This window comes from Sipha flava, unplaced genomic scaffold (genome assembly GCF_003268045.1).
Source record: "Sipha flava isolate LNK unplaced genomic scaffold, YSA_version1 69_pilon_pilon, whole genome shotgun sequence".
Taxonomy (NCBI): Eukaryota; Metazoa; Arthropoda; class Insecta; order Hemiptera; family Aphididae; genus Sipha; species Sipha flava.
Window position 1 is genome coordinate 1,040,522 of NW_020273609.1, and position 13,303 is coordinate 1,053,824.

The 13,303-nt window shown below is 28.1% G+C and overlaps 2 protein-coding genes across 6 annotated transcripts in view; both read right to left on the reverse strand.

Annotated features, from left to right (window-relative positions):
• Positions 1 to 13,303, reverse strand: part of LOC112692040 (high affinity cAMP-specific 3',5'-cyclic phosphodiesterase 7A-like) — a 139,375-nt gene that overhangs the window by 34,049 nt on the left and 92,023 nt on the right. For all 5 annotated transcript variants that reach the window (XM_025566547.1, XM_025566546.1, XM_025566548.1 and 2 more), the window contains 2 exons: positions 11,090 to 11,307; positions 743 to 806 (listed from right to left, as the gene is read on the reverse strand). In XM_025566547.1, the coding sequence (XP_025422332.1) occupies positions 743 to 806; positions 11,090 to 11,307 (282 nt within the window). The remainder of the gene's footprint in view (positions 1 to 742; positions 807 to 11,089; positions 11,308 to 13,303) is intronic.
• On the reverse strand, positions 4,036 to 4,380 carry LOC112692044. The gene has a single exon (XM_025566558.1). It carries the CDS (start codon positions 4,378 to 4,380, stop codon positions 4,036 to 4,038), a length of 345 nt encoding a protein of 114 aa, XP_025422343.1.

Sequence of the window (13,303 nt, forward strand, 5' to 3'; positions counted from 1 at the left end):
GAACAGATTATTTACGTCCTATGGTGATTTCTCAGTTCACCGACATCTCATTTTCTGACACGCATTTATAACTAATTAAATTAAGAACAAAGTAGAAAAAAAAACTACAAATATTTATATCCAATAGATTAAATTAATATTTATTGCAAACAAAGAAAAAATATATTTTAATTATATCAATGTATTAAATAAGAATAATATCATTTGAATATAAGAATTTTATAATTATAATTATCTACTACAAAAGAGACTTCAAGTTATTCGTAATTTATTTTGGACGTTTACGTCAATAATTCTATCAACAATCAATATCATTTGATTTCATGATACAATACCCCACTAGACTTCAATCGTAGGTATATTCTTACAGGAAATGTGTTTATAACTTAATACAACACTATAAAAGATATTAATATAATATGTCGGCGAATTGGAAATGTTGTAAAATGAACTAAAATTCGATTTTTTTTTTTTTTAATTAGCGAACTGGACACAATTTCAAAATTTATAGTAGTTATATTACATGCAATAATCCGTAATCAATATATGTATCGCGGTCACTGCAGGTGATTACAAGACACTTAGCGTAGGGGTCAACGACGTAATGTAGAAAAAAATATTAACTGACATTTAAAATGTGTTTCTCTTCAAAACTCATAAAAAATATAACAAAAACAATAGGGATATTAAAATGGCTGGGTAATCGATAGTTATAATATTATTAACAATGGTTTCTACTTACCCCCTGTAGCTGTGTCTAATGCAAAAGCGTTGAACGGCCATTTCCAGACGTGTTTCAGCACACACTGCGAATAAAAATAATTGTGCAAATGTCAATGTTAAGTACAGTATATAAATTGCATAACATAAATGCCATAATATCAAACGATAATTTACATCAATATAGATAGTCAATTTGTGCTCTCTAATGAAAGGTTATGTTTAGAGAGTGAGCAATTAAGATCAAAATTTTTAAAATAATGATTTTTTCATTAAACGCTAGACATAATAACCCATAACAAAACGCCAATCCAGTATCATAACAAGTATAGTAATAATTAATTAGTTAAATATTTATTCTAAAAACGTACTAGCTTACAACACGATAAAAATGTAAAAAAAAAAAAATAAAGAAAATTATATGGGTTCTTTAACAATCTTTAAGTACCAAAACTAAAAACTCATTTTTGTTTCTTTTTTCTATAATTAAACTAAATTAACTTAGCTAAAAGAAACACGTATTCGGAAAATTATTATATGGGAAAAATATCGCATGATTATAATTAAGTAATCATAAAAAACTAATCTATAACTTTTAAAACTGTTAAAGGGCACAAATTCACACGTGCGCGCACATACATATACACCAATTAATGAAAAAAATAGATGGTAAATAAATTTTAATTTAAGTCACTATTTTTTTTTTCGTTTAAATGTAAGTACATACTTAAAGATTAATATAAAGAAATTTAAATTTGATATGAAAACAAAATGTGTTAATTACAAAAATAATATAATTTATTTGGTATGCATATTAATTAGATAAAATAAATATTCTGTCTGAAAATTAAAATACTTATACAAGATAAATATTATAATCATATTAAAATTTTTAAAAATAGTTTGGTTCCATTTGTATAATATGTAAATATATTATATAATATTATACATAAATATAAAATAATATTTTACAAAGAATGACAATTGTTATATTAACTTGTTCATATTATATAAGTTGTAAATAGATCAATTCTAAATCAGAATCATTTTTCTAGCTCATTGATTTATCACTTTTGTACACAAGACTAAAACATATATTTTTGTGACCTACTCAAGAATTGAGTAAACCGCTCATTTTCTATAATCTTCCCGTAAGAATACTACAGTGGAGAAGCAAGTCTACAATAAATAACGAACACTCGTTGGTCACGATATGTTACCGGCTATAAACTAAAATCTATCTAAATCATTTATTCTACGCGTGTGGTGCGATCAGTATTATTAGTGAATAACTAAAAAATAATTATTACACATATAATGTAATCTATTTAAGAACTGATACGAGTAAACATTTTATTCGCAAAATAAAAATATTGTTCAAAAAAGAAATTATATGTTATGATAAGACATGAAATATCTGACATTATCAACACGTAAATCAATATGATTTTAGTAATATTGGTATATGTTAACACATTACGAATATAATGCAAATGGTAATTGTTAGAACTATTAATAAATACCAATTAAATATTTCCAAATAATAAATAAAAAAGTAATAAAATATTTAATTTAAATTTATATAAATAGTTAATACTCGTAAATTAATAGTCAATAAAAATCGCAATTTTGAATTTTGAATTCGTAACCGGTTGTCCTTGAAAAATATTATAATACTCCATGCTAAGCATTTACTCGTATTTATATTAATATTTCTATTGAATACTCTGTACAATTATAATAAAGTACCATTGACTGTTAAATATTTCAATACTCGAAGCCAAACAATAATAAAAATAATAATAATAATATTAATAAGAATAATAATCAATAATTTTAAAAAAAATAAATAATAATTAACTCTTTAATTTTAAAGATCGTTCACAAAAGCAATGGTTAAACTATTATTCTATTAAATGCAAAGTAGAACAAGAAGTAGAAGTAAAAATGGTTAATGCTTAACGAAGGAATTTTCAATTTCAACTCAGGAATCATTAAATAACCTCTATAAATCTCGTCTGTTCTACCTATATATAAAATGTCTCGGTTCTATATACACAAAAGTATAATAATTTACTTATTTTGATATTTAATTCAATAAAACCTTTCGATTCAAATTAAGTGTTTGGACGTCTAATCAAATCTGAGCAGACCTTTATATTTATTGTAACTTCTTTCAGTTTTTCACTCTTCGGGCCATAAAAGGGATCAATTTCGTAAACCGTTGCTTAATTATTTTTCTGGATGGATAGAGTTTAAAATAAAATACCAAATATATATATAAGTCAAAAATTAATTGCATTATACATTTTTTAATAAATTACGTATCGAATTAATAAATTACCATACTTTTTGTTTACAAGGAACAGAGACTTATTTCGCCGATTATGTTTTATGTGTATAAAATATTGTACTCTTAAAGTTTTTTCATTGTCATAATACGTTCATCTATTCTAGTGCTATGGGATTTTTCTTAAAAGTAAACAAATTAAAAAGATAAAGACAATTTTTTAGAGTAAGTTTTTTACACAGTTAAGTGCGTAATTAATTTACAGTCTTATAAGCGAAAAACAATGTTTGACAATCTGTTAATCATAACAATTTTATAAAATCGAAGTTACAAGAAAATTGAATTATGTTATTCTGTTTTCAAATAATCCTAAAATAACATAACACACATTATCATATGTTCATTAATAATTTTATCAATATAAAATATATTAATTTGAATGCACAAACTTATTTTTTAGTTTATATTTATACATTTTTTTTTTTTTTTTTTTTTATTAGAAAAGATAAAATATAAAATCTATAGTTAATATACAGTGTAATCACGGTTTAAGGTATCACTAAATATCTCAGGTGGATGACCTTGTATTGAAGCGAATATTTTAGAGTGCTTAGGGGGTACTTAAATACACATTTATTTATGATTTTCAAATTTTTAACACTTTTGGTGTGCGCATGCGCAACACTACTTAAATATTTTTTAAGGAAACACTACTTTTTTTTTACATATTCGGATAAATTATTTCTTTTAAAACGTTTTTTGTATAAAAAGTTTTTTTCTATTTACAAAATTGACCAAGTTAGAATAAGTCAAGATTTGAATTTATGCAAAAATCGTGTTTAATGAAATTTTCATTTATAACCACTGGAAATAATAAAATAAGTGTGAAATAATTAAAAATAATTTTTAGTCTACGATATTATTTTTAATTTAATCTATTGTATTAATTAAATTCATAACAAAATAGTTATAATGATAATAGTATTATTAATATTATAATACAAAATAAAATAGATTAAATAAATCTATCTTATAAATTGTTCAAAGTTTCTGCCATTATGCTCTAAACATGATTCAAGTCGCCTCAAAAATTCAGTTGAAGTTGCCGCATTGATTTGGTTCTCACTTAAAATATTACATTCCGCCTGTATTTTATTTTTTAAATCATGAAGATTGACAGGTGGATCTGCATAAACCACAGTCTTCAAATATCCCCATAAAAAAAAATCCAGTGGCGTTAAATCAGGAGATCGTGCAGTCCAAGGACCGACACCATAGGTACCAATCCAGCGGTTCGGAAATATTTGATTTAAATATCTTCTAACAGTAATTGCATTATGAGCTGGTGCTCCGTCATGATGAAAAAACATTCGTTCTCGTGTTTCTAATGAAACATCATCCAAAAGTCTTGGTAGTTCGTTGGTTAAAAAATTAAGGTATCGTCTACCATTTAGCGTTCCATCATAAAAGAACGGTCCTATTAGCTTTCCACCAACTAACCCACACCATACATTTATTCCCCAGACCGTTTGGAAATTAGTCTTACGTGACCAGTGTGGGTTTGTGTCATCCCAGTATCGATGATTTTGTTTATTCATAATGCCATTGTTTGTAAATTTTGATTCATCATTCCAAACAATATGATTGACTATTAAAGGGTCATCAAAAAATTTAACATTGAACCAAGCTATAAACTCTAACCTACGAATTGAATCTCCTGCACGCAAATGTTGGACGGAATTGATTTTATATGGGTGCATTTTGTGTTTTTTTTAGAATTTTTTGAACATAACCATATGAAACGCCAATTTCGCGAGCAACATGCCAAATTGACGAACGTGGATTAGCTCTTATGTATGCTAGTACTTGTAACTCTGTATCGTCATCAAACATATCTGCTCTGCGTCTTTGTTGGTCGATTTGTATGCCAGGAAATCTTCCATTCTGACTTAACCCTTTTAGAAGACATAAAACGTAATTATAAGGTGAATGGTATCTTTCTGGGCATCGTTCGGCATACGTCATAGCAGCTAGGCGTACATTACGTTGACATTCGCCATAAATTAAAACCAACTCAACTTTTTCAGCGTTATTTATATTTAAAACAATTATAATTTATAGGAGCACTTAATAACCAAACATACGTACACGGATAATGTACAGACTATGGTACGGGTATGGTTCTAGTCGAATAATAAAAGTAAAATAATATTTTTCATCAAACTAAATATCTTAATAATATGACACTATCTGATTATCTTATCGTTATTAAAGCTATTGTAAAATAAAATAAAATTCCACTATAAAAATAGTTAAAATTATAATCGCATTACATCAGTTTCTAAACAAAAACTATCTCATACTCGAGATATTCATTCTAGTGACCTACAGTATCATTAAATTATTATTTTTAAACGGTCCAAGTAAATTAAACATTTATTTAGCACTTATTTTATTATTTCCAGTGGTTATAAATGAAAATTTCATTAAACACGATTTATGCATAAATTCAAATTTTGACTCATTCTAACTTGGTCAATTTTGTAAATACAAAAAAACTTTTTATACAAAAAAAAAACATTTAAAAAAAAATAATCTATAAGTAGTGTTTCCATTAAAAAAAATTTAAGTTATGTTGCGCATGCGCACACCAAAAGTGTTAAAAATTTGAAAACCATAAATAAATGTGTATTTAAGTACCCCCTAAGCACTCTAAAATATTCGCTTCAATACAAGGTCATCCACCTGAGATATTTAGTGTTACTTTAAACCGTGATCACACTGTATACAATATGTAATTTTGATGGTTTTTGATTTGTACAAGGCTTGATGTCATGATAGAAGAGGGTGCCCAGTGACACTACTTCAAACTTGATATGACTGGTGGATATTTAGTTTTAATGATTACTTTTTTTTTTTTTTTTGACTAACTAAAGTTAGTTGTCTTTAAGTATTAAGGAGGTAACGTGGCCATTTTCGTTAGAGGCAACGGATTGGGTTATCTGGGAATGAGAGAGAAGAGAGGGTAGAAATGAGAGGGTTAGGATGATTAATCGTATTTTTATAAAAAATTTTATAGTGGATTGACGCTAGTTTGGAGATAGTTGGAATTTTTAGATCTTTATGTACAGAGTGCAATTGCTGACATACCAAGAAGAATTGGTTAAGAGTCGGAGAATGATGGATTAAAAAGCTTGGAATTTATTTAAGTAAGAGTTTTTAGAAGTTCCCCAAATTTGTATGCCATAGGTCATTGCAGGTTGAATAATTTTCTTTGTACATGAAAGTTTATTGTTAAGAGAGAGGTTAGATTGCAGGAGCTGTCTGAATTTATGGAGTTTTAGATTGAGGGAAGATCTTTTATTTTTTATGTGGGTTACCCAAGTTAGTCTTTTGTCTAGATGAAGTCCAAGATATTTTATGGAGTTTTGTGTTTGAATTATTTTGTTATTTAGTATTATTGGTTGACTATTTTTAAGACCAAGAGTAAACATAATGAATGTTGATTTATTTTCGTTAATTTTTATTCTCTATTTATGGAACCAATGTTGTAGAATTGCTAGATGTTCTTTAAGGTGATTTGTGGCATCTTGAATATATTTATTGGAAGACAGAATAGTGATATTGTCGGTAAATATAGCTAGAGTAGTATTATATGAGTGAGGTATGTCGGGGGTAAAAAGATTATATAGCGTAAGAGCGAGAATGTTGCCTTAGGGAACCCCAAAATTTATAGGGTGAGATGACGAAAGTTCGTCTTCACAGCGAACTTGGAATGATCGGTTCCAATTGTTATGTAATATAATGTTTCAAAGATATTGAAAAGCTAATTGGAAAATCAACAAAGAACATTACTCTGAATATAATTAATTAATTAATCAATTAATTGAAATTAAATCCTATTATGAAATATTAAACAGAAATCATTACATCCTGAGAGAGTGTTAAATGGTATAATTCTGTAATATCAGACCATGTTAGGTAATACATTATTCAAATGAGTATACAAATGCCTATGTTGTAGGATATATGGATTTCAGGTGTTGGATTATAATGAACTCAGGACATTGAAAGTACAGAGAAGAAGAAAAAATAACGATAAGTGACACAACAGCAGTAGCAATAACGAAACAAAGTGAATCATCGTCAATGTGAAATAACAAAAAAATAAAAGCACAAACTAAGTTATAAGTCGAATATTCCTTAAAAAGAAGAGTATAATTAAACTTGAATGACGGCTGTTGTAACGAAATAGAATCAGAGGGCGATGAGATACCTAACGTATCAGGTAAAGCAATCCAAATCAAGCGCGTCTTTAAGGTATAAATCATGCGTTGCTTTAAAGCGGGATACGATTTTAAAGAAATTGAAGCTCATAGGCGCAACTAGGTAAAATATGTGGGGAAGGACTACAGCCCTGCTACCAAAAATTAAAATAACCTGTAGATTACTCTTACTTTTGTATACTGTGTTAATATATTTTAGATTCTGAGCCCAGTTGAATTTAATGAAATGTGGCTTTTTTTGTATGTGACACTATTGCAAGTTAAGTATGCTGTATGCGGTATGCCATGTAAAACATGGAATATTTTTAAGATGGAGGGCTAAATATTGGTCTGGGGAGGCTAATACCCCTACCTCCCTAGATGCGCCTATGTTGAAACGGCAAACTTAAACAAATATCGACTACACATGACAATAATTACGTTTATGCGTCATTACTATTATTGTAGCTCCACTAGCTCGCTGCAACCGCGAATAATAACGGTATACTATAATTCCGATTTCTAATGTCATTGGTAAAGAGCGAAAATATCTAACAACGGGTCTGAACTTCATTATAATAATATATATATATCGAAGAAATCATAAATACTGTATTAAGACACCATCAATGACCCAATTTTTTTTTTAAATAAGCATCCACCGTACACCCTACTGTAGATTTTTATGACCTAACAAACACCTATCAGTCAAATTATCTCGGTCGTTTTAAATCAAAAGTTATCAGGAAAAACGATGACATTTTATTTAATCATTTATACTATTCGTTCTACATCAACTTTACAGAATATACTTTTTCCCCCACAACATTTTCCCTCCGGAGACATCACAGATTTTATTAGAGAAACTTATAACTTTACATTATAGAATATAGGCTTTGTTTATACAAATTATGTTTATGTAACATAAATATTTAGTTATCGAAAGGATACTTTGTATTGTGTAAAGTGATATTAAAAATTGCATTGTGATATAAAAATTAGAGACGTTATAGTTTCGAAAACAACTATTTAAATATAAATAATAATGATAAAAATAAATATTATATAACATCTTTGGAAATTGCTACATTATAACGACAGTTGAAATTCAGCAAAAGGACAGTGCTGAGAAAAAAATTAGTATCGTTATTGATTAGTTACCACAAAACTGGTGTAAATAGAAAAGGGTTTGTTAACAATTACAATTACTTGTTTAAATTGTTAACTATGATATAATGTATTAATTATATATCATTTCATAGGTAGAGGAAGATGCTGTAACTAGCTCTATAAATACAAGTCTGTTATAAACCACTAATGTTGGAGAGCAGATTGACTTTGCTACAGCTATAGCTGCTGCGCTCTCAATCTCTTTTTTCCTTTTATTACACACACAAACACGCCACACATATATACATACACCTAAAACAAGTTTTGGTGGTGAATACTAACGGAAAATGAAAATCTAATCAAGTCTCTTCGGTTGGTTTTGGAAAAGGCGTTTTTCTTTCTACCTCCCCTATTGATATAGGTGAAATTCCATTTGCAACCAACGTACAACCTCCTCCCGTTAGGTTGGTACACCGACCACTGAACTGCTCGAGTACGCATTAACACAATCGAGGGAACTTTTATGACCTTTCCTCGTCGACTTCCTGCCAACAAACCCCACTTGATAACATAAACATATTGTTTTGTTTTTTTTTTTATATATATATAATATATGCATGCAATTTAATGTGAAATGCGTTATTTTACGAAACAATTGTACTATGGTCATTTGGTATCAAAACGTGCGTGCTTAAAAAATGTCCGGATGTTTTATCAACATTTGTATTAATTTACATTTTATTTTTTTCGCAAATATTCTACTCGTCCAACAATAGCAATTATAATTAAATAACTAAGCTCACTCCTATAAATCACGTGTACATGTACAAATATGAAATTTTAATTTTACGAAAAATATTCGAATTATACCATTTATTTTGTACAATAATAATAAAATATAAATATATGTAAATATATTTGCGTATTTTTAAAATTATTGAAACAGTGAATAAAGATATACGGCATGCGTTTAAAATTGAACCAAATTTATTTCACTGGTATATTCAATAATTGCGGTCGCCAAAAGTCAGAAAACCTTCAAATAGAATCAAATTATCAGTAAACAAGTATCCGGAACTATTATATCCTAAAATACATCAAAATATCTTAACACAAGTCACGAAAAGAGAGTTTAGACTTTGAATTGAAGTAATATTGGATTATACTATGGAAATCAGAGTACAAACATTGGTCGGTACAAAATTATCGGGGAAGCACTTTTTCTTTTCATTTTCGAAAAATTATACCGAATTTAATAAACAAAACCCCATAAAAATGTATAAAATATTTGATATACTCAAGCGATAAAGTATATAAATTATATAATATATCTGTTAACTGGATGTTGTTGACATTTTAGTGATCATCTATGTTTATATGAAACGTGAGTGATCAAATAAATCTAAATAAAATATTCGTGACATTAAGAAACTAGATTAAAACATAATATTCAAACATATTTATATTATTCACGCTGCATGTCATAGGAACACACGAGTTTCATAAAATTACTCCTGTTTTGAGTAGCATATATTCTAAAACACGATGTTTTTCTAAAAATTTAAATGGTAATAAATAGATTCATTATACGTAAATAAAGGGAATAATACGATTTATACAAGGGGAAGTTAGCGAATAAAATAGTCATTATATTATTTGCTTAAGAATATTATTCAAGTTTAATAATAAATTTTATTTAAGCCAAAAAGCTTACCTCTCAATTGATATTATGAATAAAAACCGTTATCAATATAATTATAAATAAAAAAAAACAAAAAAACACTTAGGAAAGACATTAAAAATTATCTAATGTTAATTTAAATAGCTTTTTCTCTATATGATTATGAATACATTAAATCAAAATATATTACTTAATGTTAGCCAAACCAATATTGAAATTTGATCGATTTTAAATTCAATTCAATTTACTAGAAGTGTAGAAGGTGTTGCAATGATTATTAATTAATGTTATAGTGCATTCACAATAGTTACTTGGATGCCATAATTAAATTAATTAATAGGCTCTTTGAGTTAAAATTTACATTACAATTCGACGAAATCGAAAATAATTTCACTGTGGTAAATCACACATTAAATTCAACAATCAATTTCAAAATAGTTTCCATTCAATAACAAATAGAAACAAAATTATTAGGATGTTATTTTACGTTTTCAAAATTTCTCGTTAAATGAAACATTATCCAGAAAAATAAATTTAATATTTAAATTTCGTATACTGTTATCAACGGTGATTTACGTACGTTAAAAGATATAATATTTTGATAACTTGTGCCTCAAATATTAAAGTCAAGGATTTTTTTAATTTAGAGATCACGATTTAAATTAAGTGAAAAATACATAAATATAAATTATTTATCAAACAACAGAGATTAAAATAAACAAAATTACTTTATAATTAAAAAAAAAAAAGTTAAAATTACATATTCTTTGCACGTTCCAAACAAACGAGTATATACGAATAACAATTAGTATTTGTAGTATTATAATGTAGCGAACAACGATGATAGAAGTGCTTTGTAAATATATTTTTTTGTTTTATTTTTTTTTATCCACAGTAAAAATATAAAAAAAAAACATAACAGACAGACGATTGTCGTATTCTATCATCACAATCGATATATAAGAAAATACAATACTTTACAAACAATATTGAAAAACAATAGTATAATCGTATAATTCGAACCTGGACTTGGCCGTGATGAATGTCATCCAATAGCGCCGGTGCGTTTTCGTTAGACAATGATCGGGTGGTGAGCTTTTTCCGTCTCCGTTTGTGCATGGTTAAGAACCGACCGTTGGGTAACCGTTTACCGGAATGGGCGACCGACTCAAGAAGAACCACTTCGCCTTCGGACAACAATCGTGAACGTCTTCTGCATCGGTCGTCTGTGGGCGAATCGTCTGCGGGCATAAATCCATACGAAAGAATATTAAAATAACTATAATAATAATTATAAATCGTTTTTGCTGAGAGGGTTTGGTTGAGATCAATTATAAATAATTTATCAAATTTAATATAAACATAAATAAAATAATATATTTTAGGTGTACTATGTGTGTGTGTATGATTGTGTATTACTTCATACCTATACATTACTATTTATTTATAGAATATATAGAATGTCCTTTCTAAATAAACGACCGAAAGAGAAAACGTACGAGAATCACACTGCAGGATAGTTTCGGGAGCTTGGACTAACTGCTGCAAGTACTTGGACCCGGTCATCATTCCACAAAAATCTTACACCATCCCGAGACTGACGCAAAATTGACACCGGGTCTTATAATTTAATATCGTTTCATTGTCAACGCGAATTCCGGCAGTGTTCGCGATGCAAAATACCGAGTGATTATCTTAAAAGTGTCATATCTATACACATTCACGTGCTTACATACACGTTTTTCGAATGAATTATTTTAAATGCTCGTGTGGTTGGTTTTCTATGCAGAAAAACTGCACAATTTTGTTGGATTCCTTGGATGGGATTTTTTGAACCACTTCTCATGTTTTCAGACTGGCGCTTTCAAATTACCATCTGTTTACTTCTTTAAAGATACACATGGATGGGAAAAAATTTCAATGGACGAGGAGGTAAAGGCGATAAGGGACGGTCGATAAGATGACGAAAAAAGTAGTGGCAAAGTTCTACAAGACAGGCATCAAAAAATTAATTACTTTCCTCACCACCTGCATTGAGAGGAATGGCTATATGAAAAAATAAGATATAAGTATACTAATGTATCCTTGTAATTTTTTTTAGTAATACATATTTTATAACCTACAAAAATCGAGTACACGTTGATACTTTTTGGACATACCTCGTTTATACACTTTTATTAATTTTGAAAGGCAATGAAGTTTTAATTATTATATCTCCCTTAATTTTCTCAAATAAATCATATTGATGATATATACTTTTGTGCATTTACATACAATTTCGATAAAAAAAAGCTAGAAAATACCGAAAAAATGAAAACGTCATACACTTATATTATTTTTGTATTATTATTATCATTATTATTATTATTATTATAATTATTATTATTATTATTATTATTACTATTATTATTATTATTATTATTATTTATTTCTTATCCGAAACAGTATAAATGGTACGTGGTGCGCATACACACATAGTTTACTGCGCAATTTATAGTATACACTTACAGAATTAAATCCAATCGATAACGTTAAGGCATTAAAACACTTAAACGACGGTTTGAGTTGTAGCAGAGTACCGAGTTTGTTTAGGATGTAACAACCCGGCAAACAGTAGTCCCTTTGGTTATATTATTACCGATACATATTTTGTTCGTCGACGCCCACTGTCATTTCAAAGGATTTTCGTGTGGTTGTGGCATATACACATACACACACTTATATATATATATATATGCAAATGACGGAACACACCCAAATATTGATTATACAATAATTATTATTTGCTTTTGTATAAAAAAAATTAAAAAATAAACGTTTACTCGACACCGTCAATTGCAGAGAAACGTACAGCCAATATTGTTCACTATATTCATTACTATTTCAAAATTTCATAGAACTTGAATATAATACACGTCAGCCTGCACGGATTGTATATACACATATGTGCGCGTCAACGCGTGGTTAATTTTTTTTTTAATTTAACCATTTAAAATTAGGCTTCAACTGTGCGTAGTTGACTGAAGTTTTTTCTGAGTTCGTACCGTAAGGCTGCACCGTAGAGGTATAAGTGCGAAATCTGAAAACTTTAGAAATGTCACAGTTGGCATATATTTTTATTATACATTTTTGTGACGGTAAAATATATGTTATATAGAAGTATTTTTAGAGTTTTATTGTAAACATATTCTTATGCAAAATTACAGCTGACAGTTTAGTAAATACTTTGATACAAAA

What these genes read in the sequence shown, in the direction of transcription:
- LOC112692044 (XM_025566558.1), bottom strand. Translation starts at nt 4,380, where the DNA reads ATGTTTTTTCATCATGACGGAGCACCAGCTCATAATGCAATTACTGTT.